At 41.6% G+C, this 19,936-nt stretch overlaps 1 protein-coding gene across 5 annotated transcripts in view; it reads left to right on the top strand.

Moving 5' to 3' along the window:
* Nucleotides 1–19,936, top strand: part of ZNF462 (zinc finger protein 462) — an 88,850-nt gene that overhangs the window by 34,280 nt on the left and 34,634 nt on the right. For all 5 annotated transcript variants that reach the window (XM_075279839.1, XM_075279848.1, XM_075279832.1 and 2 more), the window contains 2 exons: nt 13,008–13,258; nt 13,428–18,757. In XM_075279839.1, the coding sequence (XP_075135940.1) occupies nt 13,039–13,258; nt 13,428–18,757 (5,550 nt within the window). In that variant the 5' untranslated portion in view covers nt 13,008–13,038. The remainder of the gene's footprint in view (nt 1–13,007; nt 13,259–13,427; nt 18,758–19,936) is intronic.

Genomic DNA, 19,936 nt, shown 5'->3' with positions numbered 1-19,936 from the left:
GCTGGTTAGAGGCTCCCTCCACCATGAATTGGTCCAAACTGGGTTTTTTAGAGGCTCCCTCCACCATGAATTTGCCCAAACTGGGCTGGTTAGAGGCTCCCTCCACCATGAATTGGTCCAAACTGGGCTGGTTAGAGGCTCCCTCCACCATGAATTTGCCCAAACTGGGCTGTTTAGAGGCTCCCTCCACCATTAATTGGTCCAAACTGGGCTGGTTAGAGGCTCCCTCCACCATGAATTTGCCCAAACTGGGCTGTTTAGAGGCTCCCTCCACCATGAATTGGTCCAAACTGGGTTTTTTAGAGGCTCCCTCCACCATGAATTGGTCCAAACTGGGCTGGTTAGAGGCTCCCTCCACCATGAATTTCCCAAAACTTGGCTGTTTAGAGGCTCCCTCCACCATTAATTGGTCCAAACTGGGCTGGTTAGAGGCTCCCTCCACCATGAATTGGTCCAAACTGGGGTTTTTAGAGGCTCCCTCCACCATGAATTGGTCCAAACTTGGCTGTTTAGAGGCTCCCTCCACCATGAATTGGTCCAAACTGGGGTGGTTAGAGGCTCCCTCCACCATTAATTGGTCCAAACTGGGCTGGTTAGAGGCTCCCTCCACCATTAATTGGTCCAAACTGGGCTGGTTAGAGGCTCCCTCCACCATGAATTTGCCCAAACTGGGCTGTTTAGAGGCTCCCTCCACCATGAATTTGCCCAAACTGGGCTGGTTAGAGGCTCCCTCCACCATGAATTGGTCCAAACGGGTTTTTAGAGGCTCCCTTCACCATGAATTGGTCCAAACTTGGCTGTTTAGAGGCTCCCTCCACCATGAATTGGTCCAAACTGGGGTGGTTAGAGGCTCCCTCCACCATTAATTGGTCCAAACTGGGCTGGTTAGAGGCTCCCTCCACCATTAATTGGTCCAAACTGGGCTGGTTAGAGGCTCCCTCCACCATGAATTGGTCCAAACTGGGGTTTTTAGAGGCTCCCTCCACCATGAATTGGTCCAAACTTGGCTGTTTAGAGGCTCCCTCCACCATTAATTGGTCCAAACTGGGCTGGTTAGAGGCTCCCTCCACCATGAATTGGTCCAAACTGGGTTTTTTAGAGGCTCCCTCCACCATGAATTTGCCCAAACTGGGCTGTTTAGAGGCTCCCTCCACCATGAATTGGTCCAAACTGGGTTTTTTAGAGGCTCCCTCCACCATGAATTGGTCCAAACTGGGCTGGTTAGAGGCTCCCTCCACCATGAATTGGTCCAAACTGGGGTGGTTAGAGGCTCCCTCCACCATTAATTGGTCCAAACTGGGCTGGTTAGAGGCTCCCTCCACCATTAATTGGTCCAAACTGGGCTGGTTAGAGGCTCCCTCCACCATGAATTTGCCCAAACTGGGCTGTTTAGAGGCTCCCTCCACCATTAATTGGTCCAAACTGGGCTGGTTAGAGGCTCCCTCCACAATTAATTGGTCCAAACTGGGCTAATTAGAGGCTCCCTCCACCATGAATTGGTCCAAACTGGGTTTTTTAGAGGCTCCCTCCACCATGAATTTGCCCAAACTGGGCTGTTTAGAGGCTCCCTCCACCATGAATTGGTCCAAACTGGGCTGGTTAGAGGCTCCCTCCACCATGAATTGGTCCAAACTGGGTTTTTTAGAGGCTCCCTCCACCATGAATTGGTCCAAACTGGGCTGGTTAGAGGCTCCCTCCACCATGAATTTCCCAAAACTTGGCTGTTTAGAGGCTCCCTCCACCATTAATTGGTCCAAACTGGGCTGGTTAGAGGCTCCCTCCACCATGAATTGGTCCAAACTGGGGTTTTTAGAGGCTCCCTCCACCATGAATTGGTCCAAACTTGGCTGTTTAGAGGCTCCCTCCACCATGAATTGGTCCAAACTGGGGTGGTTAGAGGCTCCCTCCACCATTAATTGGTCCAAACTGGGCTGGTTAGAGGCTCCCTCCACCATTAATTGGTCCAAACTGGGCTGGTTAGAGGCTCCCTCCACCATGAATTTGCCCAAACTGGGCTGTTTAGAGGCTCCCTCCACCATGAATTTGCCCAAACTGGGCTGGTTAGAGGCTCCCTCCACCATGAATTGGTCCAAACGGGTTTTTAGAGGCTCCCTTCACCATGAATTGGTCCAAACTTGGCTGTTTAGAGGCTCCCTCCACCATGAATTGGTCCAAACTGGGGTGGTTAGAGGCTCCCTCCACCATTAATTGGTCCAAACTGGGCTGGTTAGAGGCTCCCTCCACCATTAATTGGTCCAAACTGGGCTGGTTAGAGGCTCCCTCCACCATGAATTGGTCCAAACTGGGGTTTTTAGAGGCTCCCTCCACCATGAATTGGTCCAAACTTGGCTGTTTAGAGGCTCCCTCCACCATTAATTGGTCCAAACTGGGCTGGTTAGAGGCTCCCTCCACCATGAATTGGTCCAAACTGGGTTTTTTAGAGGCTCCCTCCACCATGAATTTGCCCAAACTGGGCTGTTTAGAGGCTCCCTCCACCATGAATTGGTCCAAACTGGGTTTTTTAGAGGCTCCCTCCACCATGAATTGGTCCAAACTGGGCTGGTTAGAGGCTCCCTCCACCATGAATTGGTCCAAACTGGGGTGGTTAGAGGCTCCCTCCACCATTAATTGGTCCAAACTGGGCTGGTTAGAGGCTCCCTCCACCATTAATTGGTCCAAACTGGGCTGGTTAGAGGCTCCCTCCACCATGAATTTGCCCAAACTGGGCTGTTTAGAGGCTCCCTCCACCATTAATTGGTCCAAACTGGGCTGGTTAGAGGCTCCCTCCACAATTAATTGGTCCAAACTGGGCTAATTAGAGGCTCCCTCCACCATGAATTGGTCCAAACTGGGTTTTTTAGAGGCTCCCTCCACCATGAATTTGCCCAAACTGGGCTGTTTAGAGGCTCCCTCCACCATGAATTGGTCCAAACTGGGCTGGTTAGAGGCTCCCTCCACCATGAATTTCCCAAAACTTGGCTGTTTAGAGGCTCCCTCCACCATTAATTGGTCCAAACTGGGCTGGTTAGAGGCTCCCTCCACCATGAATTGGTCCAAACTGGGCTGGTTAGAGGCTCCCTCCACCATTAATTGGTCCAAACTGGGCTGGTTAGAGGCTCCCTCCACCATGAATTTGCCCAAACTGGGCTGGTTAGAGGCTCCCTCCACCATGAATTGGTCCAAACTGGGTTTTTTAGAGGCTCCCTCCACCATGAATTTGCCCAAACTGGGCTGGTTAGAGGCTCCCTCCACCATGAATTGGTCCAAACTGGGCTGGTTAGAGGCTCCCTCCACCATGAATTTGCCCAAACTGGGCTGTTTAGAGGCTCCCTCCACCATTAATTGGTCCAAACTGGGCTGGTTAGAGGCTCCCTCCACCATGAATTTGCCCAAACTGGGCTGTTTAGAGGCTCCCTCCACCATGAATTGGTCCAAACTGGGTTTTTTAGAGGCTCCCTCCACCATGAATTGGTCCAAACTGGGCTGGTTAGAGGCTCCCTCCACCATGAATTTCCCAAAACTTGGCTGTTTAGAGGCTCCCTCCACCATGAATTGGTCCAAACTGGGCTGGTTAGAGGCTCCCTCCACCATGAATTTCCCAAAACTTGGCTGTTTAGAGGCTCCCTCCACCATGAATTGGTCCAAACTGGGCTGGTTAGAGGCTCCCTCCACCATTAATTGGTCCAAACTGGGCTGGTTAGAGGCTCCCTCCACCATGAATTGGTCCAAACTGGGTTTTTTAGAGGCTCCCTCCACCATGAATTTGCCCAAACTGGGCTGTTTAGAGGCTCCCTCCACCATGAATTGGTTCAAACTGGGCTGGTTAGAGGCTCCCTCCACCATTAATTGGTCCAAACTGGGCTGGTTAGAGGCTCCCTCCACCATTAATTGGTCCAAACTGGGCTGGTTAGAGGCTCCCTCCACCATGAATTTGCCCAAACTGGGCTGGTTAGAGGCTCCCTCCACCATGAATTGGTCCAAACTGGGTTTTTTAGAGGCTCCCTCCACCATGAATTTGCCCAAACTGGGCTGGTTAGAGGCTCCCTCCACCATGAATTGGTCCAAACTGGGGTTTTTAGAGGCTCCCTCCACCATGAATTTGCCCAAACTGGGGTGTTTAGAGGCTCCCTCCACCATGAATTTGCCCAAACTCTGCTGGTTAGAGGCTCAATCCACCCTGATTTTCAAAACAAATGTTGGTGCCAACCTCAACTTACTACAAGGGCCAAATTCACTGCTGGTGACAAGCTCTCCTCACTGCAAGTGCCAAATACACATGTTTCAAGGTGTTTTCCTACTGTCAGAGAGGTGGTATTGAGTGTGTAAAGTGTGTAGTTGTTAGGCTGTGATGTTGGGGTAATAGAGGGTCTTTGGTGTGTTAGATGCCCCCAGACATGCTTCCCCTGCTGTCCCAGTGTCATTCCAGAGGTGTTGGCATCATTTCCTGGGGTGTCATAGTGGACTTGGTGACCCTCCAGACACGGATTTGGGTTTCCCCCTTAACGAGTATCTGTTCCCCATAGACTATAATGGGGTTCGAAACCCGTTCGAACACACGAACATTGAGCGGCTGTTCGAATCGAATTTCGAACCTCGAACATTTTAGTGTTCGCTCATCTCTAGTTTTTATCACATACAGAAATATAATTGCAATCATATTATGAGTAACAAGAGCTTATATTGACAGTTAGAATGAGTTAATGCAGCAAGTCAATATTTGCAGTGTTGACCCTTCTTCTTCAGGACCTCTGCAATTCGCCCTGGCATGCTCTCAATCAACTTCTGGACCAAATCCTGACTGATAGCAGTCCATTCTTGCACAATCAATGCTTGCATTTTGTCAGAATTTGTAGGTTTTTGTTTGTCCACCCGTCTCTTGATGATTGATCACAAGTTCTCAATGGGATTAAAATCTGGGGAGTTTCCAGGCCATGGACCCAAAATCTCTATGTTTTGTTCCCTGAGCCATTTAGTTATCACCTTTGCTTTATGGCAAGGTGCTCCATCATGCTGGAAAAGGCATTGTTGATCGCCAAACTGCTCTTGGACGGTTGGGAGAAGTTGATCTTGGAGGACATTCTGGTACCATTCTTTATTCATGGCTGTGTTTTTAGGCAAGACTGTGAGAGAGCCGATTCCCTTGGCTGAGAAACAACCCCACACATGAATGGTTTCAGGATGCTTTACAGTTGGCATGAGACAAGACTGGTGGTAGCGCTCACCTCGTCTTCTCCGAATAAGCTTTTTTCCAGATGTCCCAAACAATCGAAAAGGGGATTCATCAGAGAAAATGACTTTACCCCAGTCCTCAGCAGTCCACTCCCTGTACCTTTTGCAGAATATCAGCCTGTCCCTGATGTTTTTTTCTGGAGAGAAGTGGCTTCTTTGCTGCCCTCCTTGAGACCAGGCCTTACGCCAAGAGTCTCCGCCTCACAGTGCGTGCAAATGCACTCACACCTGCCTGCTGCCATTCCTGAGCAAGCTCTGCACTGCTGGTAGCCCGATCCCGCAGCTGAAACACTTTTAAGAGACGGTCCTGCTTGCTGGTCTTTCTTGGGCACCCTGGAGCCTTTTTGCCAACAATAGAACCTCTCTCCTTGAAGTTCTTGATGATGCCATAGATTGCTGACTGAGGTGCAATCTTTCTAGCTGCGATACTCTTCCCTGTTAGGCCATTTTTGTGCAGTGCAATGATGACTGCACGTGTTTCTTTAGAGATAACCATGGTTAACAGAAGAGAAACAATGATGCCAAGCACCAGCCTCCTTTTAAAGTGTCCAGTGGTGTCATTCTTACTTAATCATGACAGATTGATCTCCAGCCCTGTCCTCATCAACACCCACACCTGTGTTAATGGAGCAATCACTGAAACGATGTTAGCTGGTCCTTTTAAGGCAGGGCTGCAATGATGTTGAAATGTGTTTTGGGGGATAAAGTTCATTTTCTAGGCAAATATTGACTTTGAAAGTAATTGCTGTTAAAGAGGACCTTTCACCATATCTGGGCACATGCAGTGCTATATACTGCTGGAAAGATGACAGTGCGCTGAATTCAGCACACTGTCGGCTTTCCCGATCTGTGCCCGGTGTGAAGAGCTTACGGCCCGGTACCGTAGCTCTTCTATGTTCAGAAGGGCGTTTCTGACCATTAGCCAGAGACGTCCTTCTGCCTCGCGGCGCCTATCGCGCTGTGCTGTGGAGCGGGGAGGAACGCCCCCTCCCTCTGCTCACACAGCTTGTCCGTAGACGAGCATTATCAGGAGAGGGAGGGGGCGTTCCTCCCCGCTCCACAGCACAGCGCGATAGGCGCTGCGAGGCAGAAGGACGTTCCTGGCTAATGGTCAGAAACGCCCTTCTGACTGTAAAGCGCTACGGTACCGGGACCGATAGCGCTTTACACCGGGCACAGAACGGGAAAGCCGACAGTGCGCTGAATTCAGCGCACTGTCAGCTTTCTGGCAGTATATAACACTGCCTGTGCCCAGATATGGTGAAAGGTCCTCTTTAAGCTGATCACTCTTTATAACATTCTGGAGTATATGCAAATTGCCATTAGAAAAACTGAAGCAGTAGACTTTGTAAAAATTTATATTTGTGTCATTCTCAAAACTTTTGGCCATGACTGTAGATATACATCTCTCTCTCTCTCTCTCTCTCTCTCTCTCTCTCTCTCTCTCTCTCTCTCTCTCTCTCTATATATATATATATATATATATGAATAAGAACATGGTCCCTTTGAATCTTGCGATGTTATATTGTATATTTTGTTGTCTCTTAACTAAGCAAAAAAGTCTTCAGCATTTCCTTTTTCCTCTCTGAGTCTATTTTAAAATATCTATTAGTAGAAGTTTAGAGAGACTTTTACCAGATATCTAAACTCAAGACACTCTGGGTAAAATGTTATCCCATGGGTACTGTACTTTTTAATGTCTATATTGTTAAAAACTCACAATATCATCAAAGAAATCCAGATATGTGTTGAGAGTTTTATTAAATATACATGTAAAAATGCTAGTTAAAAAGTTAATGGAACAAATCTGAGATTGACTTGGCAAACGTAAGTCATAATCAGTGAAAAACAAATTTTAATAAAAAATTCAGCATTTCACAAAGTAACAGGGCAACATGAGATGTGACTGGAAAAGGCCTATTTCAAGGTCACAATTGTATATGAACCCCAAAAATTCAATAGTAATTTCCCACAATAAACTAATACTAAACAATCACAGAACTCTGTGACTTTTTGTAAACACATCTTAACTACTAAAGTGTGAATCTACAATTCTCATAGTCATGAAAATACAGAAAACTCTTTGAATGAGAAGGTGTGTCCAAACTTTTGGTCTGTACTAGCTCTCTCTCTCTCTCTCTCTCTCTCTCTCTCTCTCTCTCTCTATATATATATATATATCTACTTTATACAGTATGCATTTCATGTACAACAGTATATCAAATGCGTATACAGTTTACAGTACACATTTTGAGCCTTCATTTTAAGACTTTCCATCCTGTAAACGTGGGATATTTATGAATTTGGAACATAGCTGATCATAGACATTAATCTATTGGCAGATTACATATCTAATGTCTATGATTCATGCAGTCTCTTGACTGTCACAAGAACATGGATCTGACAGGCTGGATTTTTACCTGTCCAAATCTATTAAAATAAAACACACAAAATTAATGTTAAGGGTTGAATTGGGGGTGAAAACATTTTTTTTTTTTTTTTTTTTTGAGCAAAGGCCCAATAACCTCGAGACATCTGGCTGTATGTGACCAACTTACCAGTAGAGTAACATGTAGCATTAATGTTCAGAATATTTTACTGTTTTAATATGACAATATGAGTCCAGTGCCCAGAGATAAACACTGAGTATATCTAAAGGGTACATTGTTATTTTTGGCAGGGAAGTTTTGTAATGCAATATATTTTAATATGGTCCTTACCAGAAATACCAGTGAAACCCTAGAAGTAAAAACTGGATTTCTTTTTCACTTTTGTGAGACCAGTTCTGTCACTGATACTTCTGCACTTAGAAGCCAGCTCTCTAGCAGATATGGTTTGAAGCAACAGATCATGTTCAAGAGTGGAAAATTCCATTGGCTTCCTTGCAGCTCTTGGCCACATTTTATCCCTTGACTTTTAAGATGAATAAATGTATTTCAAAATCCATCTGCTTGTCCAAGTTGCCATTGGTGTTTTCTCAGGATTTTTTTTTTTTTGTGAAGATGACCTACTAATGTTCATTAGATAAACATTCAAGGTTTGACTATTAGGGAAATGTCATTTTACTCTAGTTTACAGGAGTATTATTATTCTAGTGTAGGCTTTTTTTAACCTTAGTACAAACTGATCTCATAAACTGCCTGGAGCATTAGCTTATGTGGTATATACCATTCACATGATTTGAAGTTGATAGAACAGAAGATCAGGTGCTCTGGATGAATTATTACAGCACACGGTGTTATTACTTTTTATATGTAACGTCAACAGTGTTTATACTGTTGTACAGAGAATTGATCCGTGTCCCAATGCACTTCACATTTTAATTTATTTTCCAAGTGCTCACACATTCTGGAGTCAATTTCAGTGGCTGGCCAACTAATGCAAGCATTCACTTGGAGTATGGGAGGAAACTTGACTACTGAAAACAAACCAACACAAATACTTGTAGAACTTATCTTGAAAGGTTGGTAGGTATAGAAGGGCATTCAGAATGAGGCAAGTGTACTAGTTTTGTTGATACTCTGTGGAATTTATTACCTAATTAGGTTGTGCTATTAAAATTTTGTGGCTAAATCATTGCTTTGTTGTCCACAGTTGGCAGTTTTACTAGGGTCGTTTAATGTCAATGTACTAGATTAACAAAAAGGTTACTCAAAGGGGAATTATTTACGGTATAGCTATATACTATAAATGCTTGACCACTGGAACTTTGACTACTCACAGGCTTGTATCCCTTTTTGCTGCCTTGAAGCCTGACAAAAGGAGGTGCAGAGCACCAAAATTGGCACATGAACACAAAAGTGTCAGTAGTAGTCTATTGAGAGTGATGGAAAACGGCAAGTGGAATATTACTTTAAGCATTAGATGGAGCGAAGGAGATAGCATGTAGGGAAGGTAAATGTTCTTGAAGGTGATCTTGGAGTTGACTTACTTTAAACTTGTTTGATTTCTAAGTAAACTAACATGAAACACCATGATTAATCAGCAATTCTTAATGTTCTCATATGTTCTTCCATTGAAATGAATGCACCCCTTTGTTATTTTTCATCTTCTTACTTCATCAGAATAGTATGCCTTCAGGTTTTTACTGATTCCTTTTTATCTGTCTTCTTTCTGTTTTTTTTTCACTCCTAGAAGAAAGACAGGTATAGTGCACATTAGCTCTTAAAAGAACAAGAGAAAATAGAAGATGATCTGTCACGTTCAGCTATAAAGCTTTTGTGTTTACTATAACTGTGCATTTACATAGAAATTGAGAATTTTGGTATATGTTTTCCCTTTATTGACTTGGCAAGAACCAAGAGAGATTAAAACAGATGACCTTGTACATGTAACCTTGTTGGAAAACTTTGCTTCTTCTGTACTGTAGGTGGTTTAATGATATCAGGAACGCATACAGCAGTATGATAGGATTACAGCACAGTTGCTCAAACTGTCTTACACACACATTACCCTACTTTATAAAATCAGCAAAAGCTGTGCTAGAGGTTTATAGATTTTATAGTTTTCATTGTATTCTTTGTCAACTTTTTTACCATTGCACATTTATATAGTAAACATCCATTTTCAGATTGGTTTGCCTTTAAATTTCTTCTAGTTTATCTTCTGCAGCTTGAATGTGTTGCTATACACTGCAAGCTACCCTGTCCTGGTTTCCGAAAAATCCGACAGGAAATATCTCAGATGGAACCTTCCCCCTAGCCTTTAGCAAATAAGCTTCTGCTAGGAATGCTGTGCATTGTACACCTCAGTATTTCAACACTGTGCAAAAACACAGACACTTCTTCTTACCAGAGATACATTGATGGCATTGGATGCTCTAATTCATGATTTGGTTCTGAGAAATGAGGGCCTGTCAATGAGATCAATGTCTTCACCATCCAGGAACACTTTGACCTTATGAGGCTGCCTCCAACCTCATTTCACATCTGGACACTTCAATTCATCTGTAAAGAGAACGGGTCACTTATGGTGGACCTGCCAATTTTGGTTTTCACTGGTGTACTGGCAGTCTGGTTCTGAGTCTGATCACGAACATGGATACTGGTAGCCCACTGCAGGGCTTGTTCTGGTCCTTCCTGTACGAAGAAGCAGACACTGGTCCCACTGCTAGCTTGATGCCCTCTTATAGCCCTGTCTGGCTCGCCACCTGTAATGGTTTGTGGTTTGGTATTTCCTCCATGCTCTTGATATTGTGCTGGAGAGAGCTTGACTAAAGAGACCCCAAAGTTTAATAATTTACTGGCAGCAGCTACTTTGGTTGGTCCGAAACCAATCTCAAGTTGTTCGGTTTTGTTTAAGAATTTGACATATTTGAGATGAACTCGGCTCATTACAAGTCAGTTCACCCATCTCTAGTGCTTACTTTTATAGAGGTTTCATAAATATATATAGTGACTTGTCTGCCAGACATTTTAAAGTTCTTCAGGTGATAAACACATAAGGTTACTGTTGAAATGGCCATGTTGTAAGCTGTAGTATTGTCTGGTAAAATGACAAACACCATGACATAAATGGACGCCATTATAGTTTGTGGCGTCTATAAGGTGTCTGCCATATGATGGATTCTGCACTGCCATTAATTCATTGTTTTGCTCCTATAACAGAGAATAAGAGAGGAGAAATACTAATGGTAACAGCATTTATTGTAGAAAAACAACAATCATAATTGGGTTTTCACAATTAATAGTTTTCATTGGTGGTCTATCATTCATACTTGGGGAAAATGATAAGGTTATTGGTTATCCCAAGATTCAATGTCAACCCAGCGGGACTCTTTGGTTTTTATTACTGTTTTACTTAAACAATTTGGTCTTGCTCCAGGGCTGAACAATGTTTCACAGAACCTTGTCGAGAGTAATGTCTTGAAGGGTTGGGATTATCTGAGGTCCTTTAGACTTTGTAATCTATAAGTCATGTGATGTTCTTCTGCTGTGAGAAAGCAACTCCCATGTGAGCATAAGGGTGTGAGCTACCTTTGTAGTTATGTATAATACATTTTGTGCTCCTTTTTTGGTTACATTGTATAAAATACATCCTATTTTTAAAGAAACACATGTCCTAGCATTTTATTGAATGAATAGCTTTCATTTACTTGACATTTTAAGATCATACATTGGTCATTTGATTGTGTCTTAGTGTAAGATTTAGGTCTTTCTATCTATATGTATGTAAAATTTAAATGGTAGGTTTTTCTAGTTGCTTGGTTGTTGGAAGCAGTGTACTGCTTGAGCTTCTCATGACTGCATTTGTAGAGTTAAAATGGCTGCTCCTAAAGCTCTGAGGACTTAACTGCAGAATAAGCCTTACAGCTTCTGTGAAGCAGTGTCTCCTGTCTCTGGAACATTTGCCAGAAATATTTTAGCAGAGCTGTTCCTCCTTTAGCTTAGAAGAAAGGTCTAAGCTTGGGGGATGGGAAAAGAGAAGAAAACTGACCGATCTGCTTCTCTGGAGTGCTTAAAATGCAGGACTCATCTACACCATGGAAAATGTTTTGAGATGTAATGGATTGTATTGAAGAAATGTAGGGGCATCATTTGCTGCTGCAATTTGATCTACCATGGATAGCCACCGCTCCCGCAAAATCCAAGCTTATGATCTGAAATAAGAGCTAGACAGTGCCAGATTATCTCTTGTTGTAAAACTATCCCGCACAAAGGCCTGTATTGATGAGAGAAGGCAGGTTGTATTTTAAATGAATGTGTACAATACATTTTGTGTATCTTGCCAGAGGCCTTCAGTTGCCAGATCGGATTATTATCCTCTCAGCATTTTATTTATCTTTGATGTACAGCCTTAAAGTTATATTATTATCTGTACTTTATGCAAATTACATCTGTAATGACGTGGAACAAAAACTCTGAAACAATTGTCTACAGGTGGTGTCTATGGTCTTGTTTCAAGACTGTTTAATAGGTCTGACATTAACTTACCTATAGGTAGCACTAGAAGGAGTCTTCTTCCCTCTTGAGGAATGCTAATTTGCATACTTTTCCCCTGTGAACTTCATTGTCAGTTAAGTTATAACCACAAATCAGAGAGACTCCACTATGACACATGCAATTGTTATTTTATGCACATGGTTTACTATATTTGCTGTAGTTTTCAAGTTGTTATATTTTACTTGGAACATAGATAATGATCAAATATATAGTTATTGGTAATACTAGAGCATACTTTGGCATTCACATCATCATATTTGTTGTTGCAAAAAAAAGTTTATTTGAGAAACAGTTTTTATAGGTTTACTTTCTTAAACTTCCAGGATGGCACGTTTCTGTTTTTAACATTCAAATGAAATGAAAATGAAGAATTCTAATAATTTTTTTGCGAAAGAATATACATTATATGATGGAAAGAAATACTCTGCTTATGTGATCTGCCCACTCACTTTGCTCACCTCATTTCTACTTTTATAAAACTGTGGTTTCATACCTTCTTATCTGGCTGCAGCGCATAACACCAGTGCTAAACATGTATACCCTGTATTGCATTGTTGTCTTTGGTATAGTGTATATCTTTTCTTTTGTAAACATTAACCTTAAGTACATATTGACCAGAGTTCAACGGTTAAATGGGTTTATTTTTTGACTTGAGACAAGCAACGAGATTATAGATTTACCAAAATGGCAAGATTTCCTTTGCATATAATTTGCTTTGGATATTGAAGAAATAATCATTTAACCTAAAGTCACACATTTTCCATACATCCTGTTCTGTTGTACATTTTAGCTAGACCTACTGTTTAATTCAGCTATGACTTTCTTTTTGTTTTTCAGAATTTTCTAATGTAAAATTAGACCATAGACCATGGAAGTTCTACAGTGTGATGGTTGTGACTTCAGAGCCCAATCCTATGAAGAGCTAAAGACTCACATACAAGATGTCCATACAGCATTTTTGCAACCCACAGATGTAATAGAGGAAAATTCTAGTCAGACTAGAATTGTGGGTACAAATTCCAGTAACCAGCCAGAAGCTGTGTTTCCTTCATTGAAAGATGAATACGTGCCTACAGAAGAAACTCATGGTGGGTACTAGATAGTTTCATCTTTTTATCATACATGCTTTTCAGTAATGTTCGTTATTTAATTCCAACCATCCATTTTTTAAAACAAGAGATCATTATTCAAACATATTTAGTTATGTGATATGTGACAAGCATTTAATTAAAAACCAGTATTACTCTATCTTTTCAGGCCAGACTACTCCTCAGGCACCTACTGGATCATATTACAGTCCCAGTCCTGGTTTTTATGGCTTATCGTCTGCGAGCAGTTCCAAACCAACTAATAAATTTTTCCAATGTAAATTTTGTGTTCGCTATTTTCGATCTAAATATCTTCTGGTGGAACATACCAGAAAGGTCCATGGACATGCTGGTGGAAATGCGGGGCCTTCTGGAAATTATAACATTATGCTGCATGATGGGTTTGGAAAAGTTTTCTCATGTCAGTTTTGCACTTACAAGTCACCTAGAAGAGCAAGGATAATTAAGCATCAAAAAATGTACCATAAGAATAACCTAAAAGAAAGTTTATCACCTTCAGTGGCTCAGAGCACTCCTACTTCCATGTCAATTCAAGAAACATGTAAAGAACTGCCAGCTGAAGTAGTAGAGCGGAGTATACTTGAATCCATGGTGAAACCTCTGACAAAGTCCAGGGGAAACTTTTGCTGTGAATGGTGTAGCTACCAAACTCCACGACGGGAACGTTGGTGTGACCATATGATGAAAAAGCATCGTGGGATGGTCAAAATATTGTCAAGTTTAAGACAAGATGGACTAAACATGTCAGATCTACAAACTAAAGGTTCACAAATATCTAGCCCTGGAACTAGCTACATGCCACTAAACATGACATCCCATGATCTATCTAGTGCAAATATGTCTGGTTACAGGAGCCCTGTAAGTAATCTTCCAGGAAGCAATACGTCAAAGTATCAGTCAATGTCCTATGTTCCAATAAAACCTAAATTTCCTTCAAATGTTGGCATTTTAAATCTATCAGAAAGATCCCCTTATGTGATTCCAGAAAAGTCCAACCCCATGGTTGATGTGGATGAGAATAGTTTGTTAAATGATTCCAGTTCTGATGAGGACTATATTGAAATAGATGGTGAAAATGGTTTCAGCTCATTGGACCATCATGACATGTCTGGAGAACCATTGTTGGGATCTGAAAACAACAAATTGCTGGAGACAAAGGGAATTCCTTTTAGAAGATTTATGAACAGATTTCAGTGCCCCTTTTGCCCTTTTCTTACCATGCATCGGCGCAGTATCTCCCGTCATATTGAAAATATTCACTTATCTGGAAAGACTGCAGTTTACAAATGTGACGAATGTCCCTTTTCATGTAAAAGCCCATTAAAGCTGGGGGCACACAAGCAGTGTCACAGTGGAGCATCTCCTGACTGGGATCCTGTGAGTGCACTGAGTGAAAACATGTCTTCACAATTAAATGAAGCATATGATACAGGTAATATAAATGGTAGAAAATCTGGAAACATGCCTGAAGCTTCTCAGCAGAACCCGTACAAGTGTACAATGTGCAATTACTCCACAACAACTTTAAAAGGTCTGCGTGTTCACCAGCAGCATAAACATTCCTTCTGTGACAATATGCCAAACAATAGCAATGTGGTACAGCAAATACAAGATGGTGAACTAGATTCTAGTAATTCTGCAACTGTACGAAAGAGTCAGACTTCTATTTTGGGGTTGTCTTCAAAAAACAACTTTGTTGCAAAAACTTCCAGGAAAATGTCAAATGATTTTCCTTTGGATTTATCCCCTGCAAAGAAAAGGACAAGAATTGACGAAATTGCAAGCAATCTACAAAGTAAGATTAGTCAAACTAAACAGCAAGAAGATACAGTTATCAATGTAGAGGACGATGAAGAAGAGGAGGAGAATGAAGTAGAAATAGAGGTGGAATTGGATAAAGAGGAAGATCAATCAGAACAATTAGAGGCTGCCGATCAATATTCAATGCAAGAAATATGGAATCGGGATATTAGCATATGTCAAAAAAACATGAGTTTTCGAAACATCCAACATAGTTATTCTGCAGCCAATGGTGCGGAAATTGAATTGACACTATCCGATGATGATGAAGATTACTACTTCCAGTCTGTGGGCTTTAAAGATCAAGATCAGAATTCATCTGTTGGTTGCAACCAGTCTAATCAGTATAGTGAAAGTGACCAGAACAATGAAAATTCTGAATATAATGAGGAGTCAGGAAGATTGTACTATTGCAAACACTGTGACTTTAGCAATAAGTCTGCCCGTAGTGTTAGCACTCATTATCAGCGCATGCATCCCTATATTAAATTCAGCTTTAGATATATCTTGGACCCCAATGATCACAGTGCAGTGTACCGTTGTCTTGAATGCTACATAGACTATAATAATTTTGAAGATTTGCAACATCATTACTCAGAGCATCATCCAGAAGCAATGAATGTTCTTAACTTTGACCAATCAGATCTCATCTACAGATGTCGATTTTGCTCGTACACAAGTCCTAATGTCCGAAGTTTAATGCCACATTACCAAAGAATGCACCCTACAGTAAAAATCAATAATGCCATGATATTTTCAAGTTATGTTGTTGAAAGGCAAGAGGAGCTCAATGCCGAATCACAAACATTAAGAGAGATTCTGAATTCTGCACCTAAAAACATGGTGACCTCCACACCTTCAGGACATGGAATCAGTAGCTCAGCAGCCTTTAATAAAACACCACAAGCAAGTACCACAAAGTCCTTTCCTACAGAGAATGACACACAAAAGAATGCTGCAGTTAATAATGTTGTGGTTTACGATTGTGATGTATGTGGATTTGCTAGTCCAAACATGCATTCTGTTTTGGTTCACTATCAAAAAAAGCATCCAGATGAGAAGGCTTCCTATTTCAGAATCCAAAAAACAATGCGTGTTGTAACAGTTGACAGTGGAACAGCTATTTCTCAACTAGCTTTTGACGGAGGAACTTCTATAACTCCAAATTCTAATATGGCACTAGCACCAGAGGAGAATATTGAACTTTATTATTGCAAGCACTGTTCATACAGTAATCGTTCTGTTGTTGGCGTATTGGTTCATTATCAGAAACGGCATCCTGAAATTAAAGTCACTGCAAAGTACATCAGGCAGGCGCCTCCAAATTCTGAAACCATGAGAAATGCAGATCCTCAACAATACATACTTGGTAGACAACCCACAACTGTATACAGCACCAAAAAAGGTAGTGTGCAACCAAAAGAAAACGAAATGTTCTTTTGTCAGCATTGTGACTATGGTAATCAAACTGTCAAAGGAGTTCTAATTCATTATCAGAAGAAACACAGAGATTATAAAGTAAATGCTGATGTTATTAGACAACACACCGCTGCTATAAGGAGTCTTTGTGAGCAAGAAAAGAAATCCACCTCAAATACTCAAACAGCTCCTGCCAATAATGAACCTGAGAAGGCTAAACTTCGAACCCTAAAATGTAGACAGTGTTCATTTTCAACCCCTTATGTCTATGCGCTAAGAAAGCATATGAAGAAAGACCATCCTAGTTTTAAGGCCACAGTGACTTTAATACTGAAGTGGGCTTTTCTGGATGGCTTAATAGAAGCTGGTTATCACTGTGAATGGTGTATTTATTCACATCCAGAGCCCAGTGGTCTTCTTGAGCATTATCAAAGAAGACATCCAGAGCACTATGTGGATTATACGTATATGGCAACAAAACTATGTGCCGGCCCAGACCCTATGCCTGTGCAGCCAACTCCTGAATTAAAATCTTACAAGTGTCGAGATTGCACATTTGAAGCCCCCTCTATTTGGGATATCACTAATCACTATCAAGCTGTGCACCCTTGGGTTTTGAAAGGTGATGAATCTGTACTCCTTGACATCATCAAGGAGAAGGATGCTGCACAAAGCCTAAATCCAGAAGAAGCAACATCTTCTGAGTCCCATGTTATTCTGAAAGATTTGATACCTGTCGAAACTAACTTGGATAGTTTAGATGATTCAAGTATATTACATGAGAAGCCATCACAATTGTCATCTGCTCTTACTTCATCACCTTATCAGTGCACAGTATGTTTATCGGAGTACAACAATTTACATGGCCTACTAACTCATTATGGGAAAAAGCATCCTGGCATGAAAGTTAAAGCTGCAGATTTTGCCCAGGATGTAGACATTAATCCTGGAGCAGTTTACAAATGTAGACATTGTCCATATATCAACACTCGCATTCATGGTGTTCTTACCCACTACCAAAAACGACACCCACTGATAAAGGTCACTGCTGAAGATTTTGTGCATGATGTGGAACCTCCTAGAGAATCTGCGCAAAATGACACAGAAGAAAATAATAGAATATTTAAACAAGGGTATGGCGCCTATAGATGTAAAATATGCCCCTACACCCATGGCACTCTTGAAAAATTAAAGATTCACTATGAAAAATACCATAATCAGCCAGAACCGGACATGATATCACAGACTTCACCAAATGAAATTTCTAGTACTGAACCAGACACTCCTACCAATGAGCAGCCACATCAGACAATTGTTACTCTAGAACCTGGGGAAGTTAGCGATATTCTAGGTTTTAGGCCTCGTAAAAATATGGCATCACACACAGTGTTTAAGTGTCAATTATGCAAATATTTTTGCTCCACAAGAAAAGGGATAGCTAGGCACTACCGTATCAAACATAATAATGTTCGAGCACAACCAGAGGGCAAAAACAACTTGTTTAAGTGTGCCCTCTGTTCCTATACTAATCCAATTCGCAAGGGCTTAGCTGCTCACTACCAGAAGCGGCATGACATAGACGCATACTATACTCACTGCTTAGCAGCATCTAGAACAGTTAATGAGAAATCTAACAAGGTAGTCCTTCCTTCACCACAGAAAGAGGGCTCAACTGAGCTGAACGAAGACCTGAAAAAGGCAATTGAAAAGAAAAAATGTTCTATTTGTTCATTTCAGTCCTACAGCAAGAAAGGAATTGTGTCACATTACATAAAAAGACACCCTGGAGTCTTCCCTAAAAAGTCACACGCTAGTAAACTTGAAAATTTTTTTACACCTGTGTACTCAGAGAAACAAGAAGTCCAAAGCGCTCCTGAAGATAAGTCTGAAACAGAGGCTCCATTCTTCGATGACTCAGAGAGTCAAGAAACAGAACTGCTTCCATTTAGATGTATTAAATGTTTCAAGCTGTCGTTTAGCACAGCGGATCTCCTGTGCATGCACTACACAGATCATCACAGCAAGGACATAAAGCGAGATTTCTCAATATTGGGTACGACTGGCACTCGTTCCTACACCACCTCATATCAGTGTAAACACTGTAATAGCAAACTAAACAGTATTGCTGAACTGACTTGCCATTTGACATCTCACATTGAAGAATTTCAGAAACGTGCAAAACGTCAAGAAAGAAGGAAGCAACTGTTAAACAAGCAAAAACATTCCAATAATGTTTCTGCAGACAGCAAACCAGAAAAGGTAAGACTTAAGGCCCCATCATTTGCCTTTATTTTATATATTTTTTATAGCAGTTGTCTTGACAATGATATAAAAAAAGCCAGGTTATCATAATGCACTATATTTTTCTGGTGGACTTACATTTTTTATGCACCTAGAGTTCTCTGTTACCATTAAAGCAAAAAAACTTGATAGTCTTCAGTAGTTGATACCTTTTTAATGGCTAACTAATAATGATTACAGATTACAACGTTTCGGAACTCTCGGCTGCTTTCTCAAGTAAATTTTCAAAGAAGCGAGAGTTCCGAAACGTTGTAATCTGTCATCATTATTAGTTAGCCATTAAAAAGGTATCAACTACTGAAGACTATCAAGTTTTTTTTTTTTTTTTAATATTTCCTAGCCACTGGCTAACACGGTACGAGAACAAACATTTTCCTTATACCATTAAAGCAGTGTGCTTGTTATGGCCTCCTGACAATCTCCTAATGGCAAATGTCAGATGCAACGGGATTGGGGATTGTTGTGTTGCAAGATAAGCTGCTTTCCAAAGTATTGAGTAGCTTTTGTCTTTCTAATGAATTGGGCATGCACATTCGGAGTGTGCATGTTTATGGGAAGGTTGAGGACGATTACTGGTGGCTAGAGATGAGCGAACAGTGTTCTATCGAACACATGTTCGATCGGATATCAGGGTGTTCGCCATGTTCGAATCGAATCGAACACCACGTGGTAAAGTGCGCCAAAATTCGATTCCCCTCCCACCTTCCCTGGCGCCTTTTTTGCACCAATAACAGCGCAGGGGAGGTGGGACAGGAACTACGACACTGGGGGCATTGAAAAAAATTGGAAAAAGTCATTGGCTGCCGAAATCAGGTGACCTCCATTTTAGACGAATAGTGGATTTCAAATCCGGGTCATATGAGAATGTGAACTTTGTGACTATGAGACAGGGATAGCTGTACAGGCAGGGATAGCTAGGGATAACCTTTATTTAGGGGGGAATGTTATTAAAAATAACTTTTTGGGGCTCTATCGGGTGTGTAATTGTGATTTTTGTGAGATAAACTTTTTCCCATAGGGATGCATTGGCCAGCGCTGATTGGCCGAATTCCGTACTCTGGCCAATCAGTGCTGGCCAATGCATTCTATTAGCTTGATGAAGCAGAGTGTGCACAAGGGTTCAAGCGCACCCTCGGC

The sequence above is a fragment of the Leptodactylus fuscus genome, chromosome 1, assembly GCF_031893055.1.
Source record: "Leptodactylus fuscus isolate aLepFus1 chromosome 1, aLepFus1.hap2, whole genome shotgun sequence".
Taxonomy (NCBI): Eukaryota; Metazoa; Chordata; class Amphibia; order Anura; family Leptodactylidae; genus Leptodactylus; species Leptodactylus fuscus.
The sequence above is the reverse complement of the archived record's forward strand: the minus strand, read 5'-3'. Positions and strand labels throughout refer to the sequence as shown.